General features: G+C 40.1%; 1 protein-coding gene across 3 annotated transcripts in view; it reads right to left on the reverse strand.

The window, feature by feature from the left end:
* Positions 1-14,809, reverse strand: part of LOC118006351 (tetratricopeptide repeat protein 33) — a 32,115-nt gene extending 17,306 nt beyond the window's left edge. Inside the window, exons 1-2 of one of the 3 annotated variants that reach the window (XM_034998973.1) lie at positions 14,599-14,758; positions 10,757-10,978 (exon numbers count right to left, since the gene is read on the reverse strand). In XM_034998973.1, the coding sequence (XP_034854864.1) occupies positions 10,757-10,977 (221 nt within the window). In that variant the 5' untranslated portion in view covers position 10,978; positions 14,599-14,758. The other 2 variants (XM_034998975.1, XM_034998974.1) reach the window with 2 other exon arrangements.
* Between the last annotated feature and the right edge of the window lie 2,983 nt (positions 14,810-17,792).

Raw genomic sequence — 17,792 nt, forward strand, 5'->3', positions numbered from 1 at the left:
CTTACTTTGTTCCAGCTTACCATTCCAGGCATAGAAATTACAAGAAATCCCAAGACTAGGAGAATGGGAATATGGGTAGAAAGAACCAAGAGATTAAAATTCTAGGTAGAGCAGAAGAACTTTAAGACCCTGGGATGTGTGAGGTTTCAGGAGTCTCTGGCTTTAGAGAAAGGGGCTGGTCCAGAGACCAAGGTCCGTCCAGTAAAGCACCACATAATGAGTATTTCAGGCTCTGTGGACCATACAGTCTCCGTCACAACTGCTCAATTCTGCTGTCGCACAAAAATCAGCCACAGATAATACATAAACAAATGTGCATGTTTGCGTCCAATAAAACTTTATAAAAACTGGCTGTGGTTTGCCAACCCCTGCATTACTTGGTCCAACCACTTAAAATCTGTCATATTTGTCAAATGTCCTTTTCACCTTCAGTCCTATTTTCTGCCTAACTCAACCAGGAACCGTTACCACCCCATGGCAAGCACTTATATCAATTTACAGAGGCGGTTCTGGTTGTCATTATGACTTAGAGGCACTAGCAACAAGGGTTTGGGGGTGCTAACAACCAGCAAGACAAAGGGCAGTCTTGATCAACAAAGACCTGTCTCATCCAAAATGCCAACAGTGTTATTCCTGAGAAACAGGACAGCCTCCCCCATCCCCACCCTCCCACCCCCCAAGTTGCTTACATTATCGCAAAATACAAAATGAGAAGTTCAGATAACACTGACCACCACTGGTTCTGGTTTTTTTCATTAGGCAGCAGGTATACACAGATACGCATACAAACATATACATGTACAAACACAGGCACACAGATTTGAGGGCAAAAAAAAAAAGTCCACTCCCCCCACTCAATGGTGCTGCTTTCATTTTGAAGGCTTTGCTAAGTGAAATGTGCTTTATGCCCACAGGGCATGCGAAGGTTTAAAGGAACAAGTGAGCGGGTTTTCCACCAGCTAAAAAGCAGCAAGTGATGGGCATTTACTTCACTACCATAAGCTTACTGAATTCCCTTTCCGCCCTCATTTTTCATCTCTCCCTGATAAACTTCTCCTGGCCTACAAACAAAGGGTGGCACCACCCAGTTCCTCCATTTTTGCAACACAGGAAACTTGGCACCCAATAATCAATGGTCTCTCGTAACTGCTCCAGCATATCTCTTAATTCAACTTCGGTTTGGAACAGACTGAACAGACACGGCCCTACTGCAGCTGCTGGATAGGAAGTGTCACAAGATAAAAACTTGGTTTAAAGTCACTGTGGTTAATAAGTGACCAAAGTCTGATTCAGCCAGTTTAAAGACAACCTTAACCGAGTGCTGGTAAGCTAGTGCAAAGAGAACGGGCACAGCGATCACACAGGGGCAGCATGAGGTAAGCCCTACACCGAGGTCAAGAACAGCTGGTGATCAAGCCAAGCAAGTGAGTACACTCATTTATGCGACAGCAATGCCAAAGTGTTTAACTACTTGGTTCCCAATCAGACTTCTAATTTACTACCACTTCAAGCTTAATGAGCTCTATAGTTATCAGCTTGTTCATTTGATATTTATTAAGCATCCTCTCTGGGCCAGGTAGTCTAGGTACTGAGGATGCAGCATTCAACAAGATATAAAATGGCCCTACTATTTTTCTAGATCTTCCATTCAAGAATGTTTGCATGCAGGAAGAAGGCAGAAAAAGAAAACAAATCTACGTTAAAATATGATGAGTGCGGATTAAAAAAAAAAAAGCGGAGAAATGTGAAAGGGAGTAACCAGATGGCTACTCCAAATGCGTGGTAAGAAAAGATCTCTCTAGAAAGGCATCTGAGCTGTGATCTGAAGGACAAAAAAGTAGTCAGCTAACTGAAGATCTGGAGAAAGTTCATTTTGGACAAACGGAAGTGCCCGAGGCAAGGGAGGGCCAAACACCTGACTGTTGGAGGAAAGGAAAGACAACCAGCACGGATATAGTAGGAGGAGGGAGGGGAATGAGAGGTGCAAGAGCAAACTAAAGCCCCGATCACTTAGGAACTAGGAGGCCACGGTATGAGCGTGGCTTTAATCGCATGCGTGATGAGGAATCTGTAGAGATTTGATGCAACACAGAGACATGATTTATATTTTGAAAAGATCAGTCAGGCCCAGGGAGGAGAATGGTCTGTAGAGGGGTAAGAACGAGCACAGGAAAGCTGTTAGGAGACCACCTGAATGACCCAGGTAAGAGATGAGAGTAGATTAGATTAGGATGACAGCAATGAAAACAGAGAGGATAAAGAAGATTTAGAATATGTTTCAAAAATAAAGTCAACTTAACCTGGATATGAGGAGCAAAAAAAAAAGAAAGAAAGAAAGAAAGAAAAGAATCCAGGATGCCATCTTAGCTCGGGTTCCCTGGGAAACAGAGCTTGAGGCCGAAGCTTACTCTTTGTGGGGGGCAGGATCCCAGGGAAGGAAGAGTGAGGGGAAAAAAAGAGAAGGCAGGCAGGAAAGAGGGAGAATAAATACAAGGCAACTGCTAAGCTGGCAACAGCTTCAAAACCAAACAGATGACTGCTAATCTTGTAGAACTTCTTCAGAAGACTGTACAAAACCTGTGTGTCTTGGAAACTGTCCAGTAAGAGGAAGAAGGGAAAAGAATTTCTCTGCCGGCTCCCTTCCTTACCCTGTCTCCCACCAAATTCTACCCCACGAGGTTTTAACCCTTCACACTTCTCAGTGTGTGAACCACTTGCTCCAGAGCACCTCTGGGTCCAATCTGGCCAGTGTCAAGCTGTGAACCATCGCTGGATCGTCAGGTAGCACCATGAATGCGGGCTGTCTGGGCTGACCAGCAGCAGCTGCCAGGGCTTTACGACCGTGAGAACAGCAGGTGGGGCGGGCAGTCAGGGGTGCCTGGGGCTGACTAGCTCTGTACTGGCACAGAACCCCGTGGAGCTGCCTCCTGGCTTTAGGCTTAAGTAACTGGGTAAATGGCGATGCCTTTTATTGACATGGGGAAGACTAAAATGTACCAGATGTTTGCAAGACAAATCAAGAGTTCTCCTTAGTACATGTTCAATTTGAGATATGAATTAGACATCCAAGTGGGTATAAAGTAAGCTCTGGAGATTTAAGAGTCGGAATTCAGGCGGGAAGACAGCACTCCAGGCATATTCGGTAGTTATCGGTATAGAGAGGTACTGAAAGGAGGAGACTATGTAAGTTTAAGAAGGGGAAAAAAGGATATAGAAAAGACAAGAAGTACTTCCTAAATACTGCGGCCCACCAATATTTAGAAAATGAACACAAGAGGAGGAAGCAAAGAAGATTAAGAAGTGGACAGTGAGACAAAAGAGAAAACCTGAGTGTGGTGCTGTAGATGAGACAGCAGTGTATTTAGGAAGACAGGGGTCAACTACTCTGAATGATGACAGGTACTGTGAATGGGAACAGGGACATGATGATCAGAGGTCATAAAACCTTCACAAGAGTGGCTGCGGGGACCAGTGGGAATAGAAACATGACTGGAATAGACCCAGAGGATGATTCATCAAGAAATGAAGTTTGTGGTGAAAGGGGAGTGAAGAAATGGTAGGGCATGTGCAGGCAAGGGAAGCTTTTTAAATGGTTGTTATCAAGGTATTATTTGTACACCAGTGAGAAGAAACCAAAAGAGAGGGAGGAACAGATGCCATCTAAATGAAGATCACGGTCATTAAATAGATCCATGCTGATGTCAATAAAATGCGTGCCACACAGCCAGACTGCCTTCACGTTCACTTTGATACGTATACTTTTCTAGACAAGAGATAAGATTCACGGTAAATTCTAATTATATTTCTGCTTCACACACATACACTAATTTCCACAGAGGAAAATCAGACAATTTAGCTACATGATTAAACATCACCCTCTAGTGGTTGAAACCTTGAAAGCCAACATATCAAAGCTGGGACACACTGTGACTCCTGAGAGGTATAACCCAGTTAGGAAAGATTCTGCACAAAAGGTGTCTGCACAAAATAACTTATAAAAAATCTTAACATTACATGAAATGTGCCAATCACATATAAAATCCTAAAATACAATACCTGAAGTACATTTATTGAATGTTTCCGAGGGGCTAGGTGACATGTTAAGCTCTTTCACATGGACTTGCCTTTTAATCCCCCAATTGTCTATGAGAGAAGTCTTACCATTTTACACATGAGGAATTGACACTTAAAAAGTTAATAATCTGCCAAAGGTTTTACAGACAGACATGATAAAGCTAGGATCTGAACAGAGGTAAAATGACTTCAAAATCCACACTCTTATTCACTATATTCACAATACTGTCCCTGTGCATCAAAATTACTTAGTGTTTAGATAGAAGAGAACACCAGTTTTTGGTTACAAAGAATCATAAATACTGTAAGTTAGAACTTCAGATCTTAAAAACCATTCAATTGCAAACGAAAGTTTTCTAAGAGTAGTTAGTTACCAATGAAGTAAACTGACAGCAGGAGACTATAATGCCAAAAACTTGTGCTGCCTTTTGAGGAAGGATGACATTAACACACTTGGATTGCGCTACATTTCATGTGTTCAGATCACACTCCAAGTGCTAAATAAAACTAAATTAGAAAATATTAAGTGCAAAAAAGACAGAGGAAAGAAAGAAAAGGAAGGAAGGAGGGAGAGAGGGAAGAAAGGAGGGAAGGAAGGAAGAAAATCACAAGGAGGCAAAAGCTTGTATCCTAGGAAGTACAAGCGGTTCCCTCTTCATCAACCTTCCTCCCTTCCTCCATCTCTAGCAATTCCTCTAGAGGCATCCCTACTTCTCTACCATTCTGATGATCAGTACTCATTCCAAGTTCAAAGCTGTTCCATATTTTGATGCACTTATCTTTACCATCATTTTACAAAAGAGAAAAAAAGAACTAAAAAAGGTGACATGATTTTATACAACCTCTGAGAGGCTAACTTGAGGTGAGATTCTAACTTGAGAATTGGGAGTATGTACAACTGCAAAATTCCCCCTCCCCACTTCCAGACGGGGGACTTCTGCCACTGCTCCCAGAGCACGGGAAACAATTTAAAAGGCTAAACGGTGACCCTGAGCCATGACCCAAGCTGAAATCAAGAGTCAGATGCTCAACCCACCAAGTTGCCTAGGCGCCCCTGATTTTTTTTTTCAATCAAATTTACTGGAGTATAATCTAGATGCCAAAACATGTACCCATTTTAAGCATGCCCTTCAATGAGTTTTTACAAATGTATACACCCATGTAAATACCACAACTATTCATAATAAAGAACATTTTTATTAACCTAAAATGTTCCCTAGGCCCTTTTGCAGTCAACCCACCCCAATTTCTGGCTCCAGACAAACACTATAGAGTTCCATTTAGGGATTTACATAGATGGAATCAGACAGTATGCCCTCTTTGACTTCTTTCTCTAAACATAATGATTTTTTGATGCACCAATCACTCCTTTTCATCACTCAATAGGATTGTCACTATAGATTAGATTTGTCTTTAGAGAGATTTACACAGAGGAAACAGATAATATACACTCTGATTTCTTTCTCTGAGCATAATAACTCTTGGATGTATCAATCATTCCTTTTCCTTGCTCCATAGGATACTACTGGATAGATACACCACAATTGATTTATCCATTCACCTGTTGATGGACATTTTGATTGTTTCCACTTCATGGCCACTGTGAATAAAACTACTAGGAACAGGGGCGCCTGGGTGGCTCAGTCGGTTGAGCGCTGCCTTCGGCTCAGGTCATGATCCCAAGGTCCTGGGATTGAGCCCCGCGTCGGGCTCCCTGCTCAGCGGGGAGCCTGCTTCTCCCTCTCCCTCTGCCTGCCTCTCTGCCTACTTGTGCTCTCTCTCTGTCAAATAAATAAATAAAATCTTTAAAAAAATAAATAATAAAACTACTAGGAACATTGTTATGTAAGTCTTTGAGTGAATCTATGTTTTCCTTTCTCCTGAATAAATACCTTGGAGGGAATAGACTGCTGGATTGTATGGCAAGCTGTATGTTTAACTCTACATTTTCATGAACAATGGCTTGAAAGTTTGAGTTGCTCCACATCCTCGCTTGATATTGTCAGTCTTCTCAATTTTAGCATTCTAGTGGTTATGTAGTAATATGCTGTGGTTTTAATTTGAAGTTTCCTGGTGACTAATCATGCTGAGCAGCTTTTCATGTGCTTACTGGCCATTCATGTATCTTCTTTTGTAAAGCTCCAGGTCAAACTTTGTATCCATTCTTTAATTGGCTAGTGTCTTGCCACTGAGTTGTGCGAGTGCCTTATGTAGTCTAGGAAAATGTCCTATGTCAGATATATGCATTATAGATATTTTCTCCCAGTCTGTGGCCTGAATTTTCATTTTTTTAATTATGCCTTTTGATAACCACATGTTTTAACTCTGATCAACTAGCACATAAATGTGAGTCATTTCTGTACCTTATATTCTTTTCATGATCTGTAGATGTCCATTCTCACAATGACACTATTAAGGCACAGCATTCAAGAATGTGCTGATGCAATAAAGAAGTGTAAGTTCTCTACATATTTTTTGGTCCATAAATTTGTTTTAGCCAGTCTAGATTCTTTGCATTTCCATATGAATTTTAGAATAAGCTTGTCAATTACTACAAAATCAAGCCTGCTGGGATTTTGATCGGAATTTCATTACGTTTACAGCTTCATTTGAGGGTCTGATAGGTGCCACAAACTGTTCTAATTTGGGGGCACTACCTTCGACTGGATGCTCAGAGAGGGACTCACAGAGATGACCACATGTGAGTAGAGATAAGAAGGACAAGAAGAGAGACATCAGAAAACAGAAGATAAGAGCTTTTCAGACAGAGCATCATAGGACAAAGTTGTATAAAAACTGTGTTCAAAAACACAAGGAAGGCCAGTGTGGCTAAAATGTAGTGATAATGAGGATGCTTAAAGATGAAGTTGATTCATGGGGTGTCTGGGTGGCTCAGTTGTTATGATCCCAGGGTCCTGGGATCGAGCCCCGCATCGGGCTCCCTGCTCCGCGGGAAGCCTGCTTCTCCCTCTCCCGCTCCCCCTGCTTGTGTTCCTGCTGTCGCTATCTCTCTCTCTGTCAAATAAATAAATTAAAAAAAAAAAAAAATGAAGTTGATTCAGAAGACAGGCACTGAGGTTTTGAAGTGTTTCTTTTTTTTAATTTAGCTTCACTATTCCTCCTTATATTATGTTTTACTCCTCATATTAAGTTTAATATTAGGTCTTTTTAAACTATTATTTCTATTTAGTTTTGGCACAGAGTTGCCAAACTGTTCAATCCCACTAGATTCCTTTTATTCTGTTTAGTTATCTTCTAAAGCTGTGTATATATTACTCCAAAACAAATGCTAACCAGCAAAAAAAACTCAATCATTTCACAGTGTTCTTCATTCAAAATAAAGCATCCAACCCAGCTGATTTTGGTGAAATGACTCAATGTTTTGGCATGCAGGCAGAAAACAAGAGTCATTTTGTTTATCTACAGAGTTACTATCTCCCTTGTACCACAGGAAATTCAGAGGGACTCCCATGGCAATAACTGAATAGCTTTTCCCTCCTGCTCACTAGTGTGGTCTAGAGAAAAGGGCAAAAACAAAGTCAATGAGCTTTTAACAGGCATTTACAGGAATTTCTAAAGATGTTTCATCGATGTTCTAAAAACGATTTCCTGAATGTGGAAAATTTACAGTGGGTTTTCTTCTGAATAAGACAGAACGGTCAATTTTGCAAAGTTCTACAGAAGAAAACTTTTTATGCCTAAAATACCATAAATAGAATTCAGAATATAATGTAACATGTTAATTGTCCTTGATTGTTATTTATTTTCCATCATTCATTTTCAATTTGAGGTGCTAATATATTATAGTTTAGGCACCATTTGATGTTTTATATTAAAATACATTAATAAAAGATTACTCCAAGAATCAAAAATAAAAACAGATCTAGAAACTAAAATGTTGTTTCTTCAACTTTGACTCATTCATGACAAAAATGACTAACAAGGAATCTTATACCCACCCTCACCAATTTTAATTAGGGAGGAAGAAAAAAGAACAAAGAAAAAAACTGCCTTTTGTTCAGTACTATTTTTAATTTCTCAAATTTCTCATTACCACATGGAAGATACCAGTCAAAGGCACACAGGCCTGATTTTAGATCTCTAGATGATCTGAAGAGTATTGTCCTAAACACTGACCTATTCAGATACTACTCCTGCTGCCATACATATATTTTCTCAAAATCATATCCTCAATGCAAATAAAACAACACTCCTTATGTTGATTAGTGTAATTCTCTTACTATATTTCCTTCACCAAGGATAAAAAAATATATTTTTTAAATATTTTATTTATTTATTTGAAAGATACAGTATATTTCCTTCACTAAGGATAAAAAAAATATTTTTAAAAACATTTTATTTATTTATTTGAGAGATACAGAGAGAGAGCGTGCACGAGTGGAGAGAGGGAGAAGCAGGCTTCCTGCTGAGCAGGGAGCCCAATGTGGGACTCGATCCCAAGACCCTGAGATCATGACCTGAGCCGAAGGCAGACACTTAACTGACTGAGCCACCCAGGCACCCCAATGTTTCAAGATTTTTATTAAAATATGACTTTCAGCGATACTAAACACAGCAAACAGACTGACACAGGCATAATGTCTTTCAAATGGCTGCATTGATGACAACCTGATATTATTCCTCTCCTACTATGATACAGTAGAAAGTACAAACCTGACTATTAAGTACTCTTGCCAAAAAGTCAATCAGAATCTAAATCAAATCTCCACACCTCGGTTTATAAGAAACACATGAGACAGAGGAACAAATTAAATGACATCCATATGGGAACAATCAAATAGAAAATTGGTCTAGACTCTTCAAAAAGGTCAGTATCATGGGGGATAAAGTAGGGGACCTAAGTAAACACTAAAGAGATATAACAAAAATATGGAATGTATGAACTCTGATTGGATCCTGGTTGAAAAAAAAAAACCAAAACTGTAAAAGGCATTTCAATGAAAATTAGAAAAATCTTGGGGCGCCTGGGTGGCTCAGTCGTTAAGCATCTGCCTTCAGCTCAGGTCATGATCCCAGGGTCCTGGGATCGAGTCCCGCATCGGGCTCCTTGCTCGGCGGGAAGCCTGCTTCTCCCTCTCCTTCTACTGCTCCCCCTGCTTGTACTCTCTCACTCTGTCAAATAAATAAAATCTTTAAAAAAAAAAAAAGAAAGAAAGAAAATTAGAAAAATCTAAATATGGACTGCATATTAGTTTACAGAATTGTTAATGTTCACAGATTTGACAGTTATGGTCTTTAGTAAGAGAATATCCTTATTCTTTTTTTTTTAAGTAGGCTCCATGCCCAACATGGGGCTCGAACTCACGACCTAGAGATCAGGAGCTACACGCTTCACTGACTGAGCTAGCTAGGTACTCCAAAATATCCTTATTCTTATAAAAAGCATGCTAAATTAGGAGAGAGGTGTCATTACGTCTACAACTTACTTTCAAACAGATCACAAAAAAAAAAACTGTAAATTTATAATTACATGTCAGTGTATGTATATGTATGTATAGAAATAGATAAATAAAGCAATTATTGGAATTTTTTATCTAGCTAGCAGGAACACAGGGATTGAACTATTATTTCAACTCTAATATAGATTTGAAATTTTTAAAAATAAAAATGTCCTTCTCCACCTCTATGTTATAAAGATACCCTTCCATATTTTCTTTCATTAACTGTGTAGTTTTACATTTCACACTGAGATTTTTTTTAGCTCTCTAGAGTCCATCTTTGTATGTGCTTTTAGATACAGATCATTTTCTTTTCCTCTGTAGAGAATTCCAGCTTTCTCTATAGAATCTACTAATCAATGGGTCCAGTCCCCACTGATTTGTGAAAGAATGATTTTTGGTCCCACTGAAAGACCTAATCAGAGACAGGAGAAAAGGAACAAGAAAGTAGGGGGAAAAAAAAAGGAAAACAGAAAAGGGTAAAGGGAGGGACACCTGCATGGCTCAGTCGTTAAGCATCTGCCTTCGGCTCAGGTCATGATCCCAGGGTTCTGGGATCGAGCCCCACATCGGGCTCCCTGCTCCACAGGAGGCCTGCTTCTCCCTCTGCCTGCCACTCCCGCTACTTGTGCTTGCTCTCTCTCTCTCTGACAAATAAATAAAATCTTTAAAAAAAAAAAAAAAAAGAAAAGAAAAGGGTAAAGGGTGAATAGGAGAAGTATAAGAGGTTAGCTGAGGAAGGCCTGAGGATAAATGAAACTGTTGTCAAATTCCTGTGCACCAGCCATATTTATGGAAGTATATAAAAGCCAATGGAAAAGGATAACTGAACACCTTTTTAAAAAAAAAAAAAGCACATGCCCTCAAAGCCCTTCAGGAAACACCTAATTTGTCTGGTATATAATAACACAAGGAGGAAGTTTCCAGAAATTAAACTATTTCCTACCAACCAAGAACTTGGATTACATTTTACTTAGCATTTACCCTTCTTCAGACAGAACAAAAATGATGGCAAAGCAGACATTCCAAGAATCTTAAAGACTCTTCCACAAACTTTCAGACTTCATGGGACTATTTAAAGGTCTTTAAAACTCCTTACTTATTTGATTAATTTAGCACCTAGATCAGATTTTTAAAACATGAATTTATAGAATTCATAACTCTTCATCTCATTACTGACAGAAATGTAAACTGTTCTCTATAAGAAAACTCTAAAAACATACCTTTTATTTTCAGCCAAACTGGCTCCTTCATCCTTCAGCTGCTTACTTTTCTCAGCACAGCCCTCAAAGAGAATTTCTTTCCTACGTTTAATGGCATGAAGCCAGTTCCCTTCTTCATTCTCAACTACATCCTTCTCATCGGCAGCTTCAGCTTCAAACTGCTGGGAAGTGACCTTTGAGACCTTCTCGCCAATTTTCCTCTTCCATCCAAAGGAAGCCATTCTGGGAAATTACAAAGAAACAGCTTTAAAATTCAAAGTTGGCCTTTTATATAAGTTCCCCAAATAACAGGTGAAGAAGGGATAACAGAATCAGACTGTCACCACTTTTTAAACTCCTAATTAAATAGTGGATCAAAGCAATAACCAACAAAGGGTGCTAACATCATAAAGAAAGCCAACTGGACAGTATCTCCTGGTGGAAGGGCCATTCCACCTATGAAGTACCTATGAAGGTCAAAAACTTCTGACCTATATGAAGTCAAAAATTAATCCTGAATCAGATCAAGCCTACCAAACTTTACAGTTTATAAGAAACCTGTGATATAGATGAGCATGCTAGATAACATGTCAGAGATGAAGAGAGCAAATAACAAAAACTAAAGAAAAATAAAACTGGTTTCTTCAAGAAATAACCTTCCAGGGGAAAAAAGAGAAAAAGATGGAGATAAAAAGAGACTCCAGAGACATACTAACCAAATATAACGTGTGCATCTTGTTTAGCTCTGGATTCAAACACGCCAATGGGGAGGAAATAGTTATGAAATATTAGGGAAAATCAGAACACTAATATTTAATGATATCAAGGAATTATCACTATTGTTTAAGGTATGATAATACCATTATAATTATGTTTATTAAAAGAATGCTTATCTTTTAGGAATATATACTAAAATATTTCATATGAGATTAAATGATATCTATAAATTGTTTCAAAGTGATCACCAGGGGTGGGGGGGGCAACAGAGGAGAAATACAGATGAAAAGATAGCTCTGGTTGATAATCGATAAAGTTAGTTGATACGTACACAGGATTTCTTGTACTTTCCTTTCTTGTAAACATTTGAAATTTTCCACAATAAAGAAGTTTTTAAAAGAGTCAAACTTGATAAATAACTTAATTCACAGAACTACTGGGTGAATCTAGAAGATAACAAATGTTAAACTGTTTTGTAAAGCAGCAATGATACACAATGTAAAGGATAAGAAAGAAAGGACAATTGATGAAACAAAATTAAAAAAAAACATAGAAGCATTCAACAAGTATTTATTTAGAGAAGGGACTTATTGAGGGATCCAAGATTACTGATGTACATGGCTGAAATAAAATATAAGTAATCAACAGAAGGAAGGGGACAAAAAAGTAAAAGGGACTATGAAGTTATTCACATGAAAAGGCCCAAGATAATGGCAGAACTTGGAGGGGTGGGGTGCCTGGGTGGCTCAGTCGTTAAGCGTCTGCCTTCGGCTCAGGTCATGATGCTAGGGTCCCAGGATCAAGTCCCACATCGGGCTCCCTGCTCAGTAGGTCTCCCACTCCCCCTGCTTGTGTTCCCTCTCTCACTCTGTCAAATAAATAAATAAAATCTTAAAAAAAAAGAACTTAGAGGGGTAAGAAAATTACAGGTCATGTGCCTACATTCCTAATGAATTCAAGGAAGTTTCAATAAATTGTAGCCATCAAGAAACGCACAGGCAGATTCGGGTGAACCACATGCTCTCCACTGGAACAGGGATTGTTCAAGAAGCCCAGGGGAGTAAGGTATTATAAGCTATACTAGGGAATTAGGACAATGCCAAACTCTCTCCCCAGACCTGTTATAATATAGAAGAATGAGTTTCCTATGTTTGAAGGGGACTGTAAGTAACTTAGGGGAAGAACCAAGAAATGGCTCAAAATGAAGTGTGATTACTATGGAACAGAGAGAAGACAATGTAAGAGAATAAATCATTAGGAAGGTCTCATAAGATATCAGGATATCTAGATAAGAACTCTTGTGTTTATGACTGTCCCTATGACAAGAAGGAGGATGATTACATTTTCTGGCTTCAAGTTTCCAAATGGAACTTTGTTTCTAAATCAGCAATGTGAGGAACCAGGTAGTATGAGAACCCTGTTAACAGATGAAAACCTGGTGTATTTACTAAAGGCAAATTACATTAGAAATCATTGGTCAGGTCTATATTATTGGGAGCAGCGGTTAAGGTGGAGAGGAAAGGAAAAAGGAACAGAGACCCACATACATTTTTTTAAAAAATTAATAGGTAATCAGACTCCCATTACCCTCCCCCATCCTCCAACCCAAACCATTGTTCTAAATGTCAAAGACCCCAGATGGTGGTTCTCTACCATGTGTGAAAAAGTCACACACAACAGTGCCTCAGGTGTTTCTGCCATCTTCCTCCACAAATCCGTTAAGCTCTTCTAGAGATCAGAGGCTGTGGATGTGAGGAGAGAATGACATTACAGGGATATAAAAGGCCTAATGTCCACTAGTAATTGACAAGTTTAGCCTTGAAGAGAGCAAGAATACATTCCTCTCAGACAAGAGATAATACTGAGTGAAAAGTACAGGCAAGTTCAGGGATAGGTGGAAAAGACAATGAAGGATTTCCTACCCCTAAGCTTCACATTTCCCAAAGAAATAGGCAGCTAGTCATCTGCTCCAAGTAAAGGGAAAAATAGATTTGAGTACTTGAGAAGAATAGAAAAGTTCCAAAATAGTCATTATAGAGGATGGGAAAATAGGAAAAGCAACAATAAGGGATGAATAAAGATAGAAAACAGTATCAACCTTTTTACCAGGTTAAAAAGCATGAATCTGTGACCAAGGCCATTAGCACAGCTTTGTATTTTCTTCAAAACTGTCTGGAGATCACAAGAGCATAGTCAATACACTCCAGAATAAGTGCTATTAGAGAGTAAACAAAGGATACTATGACTTCAGTGGAGACACTTGAGGCTTCTTGGAGGGGAGCCTGATAAATCTTGAAAAGTAAAAGTTAGCCAGCCTTCAAAGGAGGGTGAGTCCTAGGATATATGCAAAACAGTTTCTAGCCTGAAAAACTTAACACTCAGAGTTGATTCAAGTATCTTAATTAGTACTAGTTTATTGTTCCTCTAAGGTTATCTGACTTTTTATAAATAAGGCTTTCCTCAATCTATAATTAGATGCACAAGGCGCCAACATCCTAGCCTTGAGGTGTTTTCCCCTGGATAAGAAGTCATATGGGTAAATCATAATCATATAGGTTTCACGTTAACCTCATGAAACAACACAAATTCAATTTATACAGACTTATAGTTAATGAACACCATGAAAACTCTAAACAACAAAGTTGTGTTCTAAATTCTTCTGCTGGTACAATGATCCTTACAGTATGCATTCAGTTACTGTGGAAGGCTGGACAGTTCACCCAGCCACAAGCCGAGAATGCCTGTCCTCACTGCATCGGAGGATGCAGCACCCAAGGTGAGAAACCACCAGATGAACACCATTAGGAAATCGAAACAGCATCCTTCGGGTACCGGGATGTACTCAGAGGTAAGAAATTCAAGAAGCAATTTACCCAAAAATGTCCCCGCAAGAGAGAAACCTGTATTAGCAAGTTCCCCGTGCGAAGTTCATAAAGGCTGCACTGGACGTCACCCGCGAGTTCACCAGGCCGTCCTCAACTGCAGACACCCCCATCGCGGGGTGTGAAGCAAGCTCGGCGCCGCTCCTCCCACCGCTAAGGGAAGGTCAAAGCCGCACCGGCCGCCGTGGAAACGCGGAAGCCGCTCCTGACGCGGGCGTAACGGAGGGCCCGACCCCCTAGAACTGCTCCTCTCTAGAGACCAACCTTAGTGTCCCGGCTCTGCCACACCCCTGTTGGGTGTCAACTCCGACGTCTGAAGGTCCTTTCTCCCCTAATCACAAGACCCACCAGCCTTATTTTCCTCCACTTCCTCCGGCTTCCACCACGGTCAGCGTAAACCCCAGTTACCTGATGACCACTCCCCTGGTCCCGTGTTTACATTGTGCTTGCCCTTTTCCCACCGGAAACGGAAACTAACGTGCCCGACAGCCTACCAGCCTCCCTTTGGTGCCAGGTCTCCCAAGAAATTGGCCTGGCCGACCCGGGCCGTCGGACCCATGCAGAGAGAGGGGCAAGGAAGAGGCGACTCTCAGAGCCCTTGTGGTTGCCAATCCCTTTCTCGGGACCACAAATCCCAGAAGTCACTGCGGCCGTCCCCACCCCATTACCCTCTGGGATTTGTAGTTTGAGCCACCCGGGGCCGGAGCGCCCTCTAGTAGCAGCCGCGAGCATCTGGCGCACGGGTGACCGCAGTGCGTGAGCGCGGGAAACTACGGCTGCGCACGTTGAGGTGCGCGCAGAGAGAGGCAGCTCGGGCCAGACTGCACGCCCCTTTCGGTCGGCGGGTGAAACAGATGAGGCTGGGGGATTTGGGGGTAGCTCATGGCATTATGATAGGACCCTGCCCTAAAGGACTTTACAGCCTAGCAAAGAGACCGGCCAGACACAAAGGACAGAAGAAAAAGTCCATGGGAAAGGGGACCAGGGGAGCAGATCGGGGGGCCCGTGGTTCAACTGTAGGCTTCAGTTGGAAAAAAACAAGTAAGTTGGGCCCAAAAGAATTATAACTTGAAAGTAGCTGTGGTTTATGTCTTGAAAATAATGAAGTGGGGCAATGTAACACAGAGAACTGTTTAGGAAATTGAAAAATTAAGATTGTCAATTTATTGATATAGCTCTCTTGTGCGAGTATCATTTTTGTAGACCAGGCTTTCTCAACCTCAGCATTATATTTCAAACCGTATCCTCTTTGTTGGGGAAAGGGAGGCTTTTCTGTGCGGGGTAGGATATTCAGCAGCATCCCTGGATCTACCCACTAGATGCCATTAGCATCCACTCCCACCCACTACCACCAGTTGTGACAACCGAAATTGTCTCCAGTCATTGCCAAATGTCCCTGGAAGAAAAATCGTTCCCCACCCCTGCCCCACTGAGAACCGCTGTTGTGGAACAATGATGCTCCAAGGTGATCCTCAGATCCCTGAGGGTTGCCAAGACCTTTTCAAACTATTTTCGAGTCACAGGAAGACATCATTTGCCTTTTTCACAATGTTGACATTGCACTGATAATGGGAAAGCAGTGATGGGTAAGACTGATGGCAGCTCAGCTGGAATCAAGGCAGTGATACCACACTCTGCTAGTTGTCCTTGTATTCTTGTCCACCACACTCATAGTACATACATACATACATACATACATACATACATACATACATAATACACTCAAGAATGTCCTTCATGAAGCACTAAAACTTATTTTATTAAAATGACCCTTAATACTCATAAAGTACTTCTCCTGTATATTGGAGTATGAGGTCTCAAGTAAAAGCACTTGTGAGATTGCATTATAAACTGAAGTAGATACTTTTTTGTGGAATACAACTCTTATTGAGAAAAACAGCATGAGCAGTCCCTCTGGTTATTCAGGCTTGGGTTTGTGACGTGCCTTACCATGAAAATAAACAAATGGAGTCTGTTAATTTCAAGAGAAACAATTTACGGTGTTGCCAATAATATACTGTCATATAGAAATGTATCATATAGGGCGCCTGGGTGGCTCAGTTGGTTGGGCGACTGCCTTCGGCTCAGGTCATGATCCTGGAGTCCCGGGATCGAGTCCGGCATCGGGCTCCCTGCTCGGCAGGGAGTCTGCTTCTTCCTCTGACCCTCCCGACCCTCCCCCCTCTCATGTGCTCGCTCTCTCAGTCTCTCTCTCAAATAAATAAATAAAATCTTTTAAAAAAAAATGTATCATATAGAAGTATATAACTTCTGATATTAATTATAAAAGACACAAAGGCAGTGGCATGTTTCTTAATATGGGGAGAAGCTGACACGGCCATGTTCACTGCAAACCTAAAACACTGAAAATTCATCAAGCCAAATACTTAGGATTTGTGCACTTTTCTATGTTATATACTTCTATAAGCCTTTAAAAAAACATGTATCTCCCTGACAAGACACTCAGAGCAGGATTTATGCCTAATGGTCACATTCTTAGTGCTTGGTTCATAGTAGCTATGAAGGGATACAGTTTGCAGAGTGAATAAGTGGTGCTTGAAGATGTACCCCTTTCTAGGGGTCTTTCCTAAAACTCTCAAATAATTTTCCTCTGGTAAAGGCTACCTCCAAACCCGAGTTTTCACACTTCACCCACCACTTACTTTAGCCTATGAACTTGAGGTACCTATTAATATATTTAATACATTTCTCATGCTGTTTAGAGACAATATGATCATCTTCCAAGTTGCTAGAAATCCTCTAAGTTTATCATAGTTAACGTTTACTGGCATTCACAATAAATAGAACAGTCTATTTGTCTACAATAGAACAGTTCAATAAATATTGATTTTTCAAACAAGAGAATTTATTGTACAATTTTATACAGTCAGGGTAAATAAATATCTGTAGCAATTTATAAATTCACTAAAGAACAATCCTATGTGCTGTTCATAACATTCTTTAGTACTGTTTTGTTACAATTGTCAAACTATTTTAAAGATTTAGAATGCCAACAATCTAGCCCAATCAAGCCCTAACGATGCCATATGGGATATAAGAGTTCATCATAGTTGAATTCTAACAATAGTAGAATTCTAACCAAATCCAATGTTAATAAGGAAAACTGGTAACCACTTTGGCTTTTATTGTATTTATCTTAATATATTGTTCAGGTGGTTAGTTTTTAGATGAAATCAAAGATCAGTAATTTAGTCGAGACAAAAATCACAATGTTTGAGTGCTAAGGTGTGTCTAAGCATGACATTTTATATTTAGACACATTGTCAAAAAGGTGCACAGGTGGTCAGCTATGAACAAGTGGGTTTTTTTTAGCTTTCCCATAAGTTAAAAAATTTAAGCACAATGTAACATGAAAAATGTTTTTATCATCCGTTTTCTAAATCAAAGTATTTTAAATTATATGCTTAAATATACCCCAGTCAAAACATACATGAACA

This window comes from Mirounga leonina, unplaced genomic scaffold (genome assembly GCF_011800145.1).
Source record: "Mirounga leonina isolate KUSES-001 unplaced genomic scaffold, KU_Mleo_1.0 Mir_96, whole genome shotgun sequence".
Lineage (NCBI taxonomy): Eukaryota > Metazoa > Chordata > Mammalia > Carnivora > Phocidae > Mirounga > Mirounga leonina.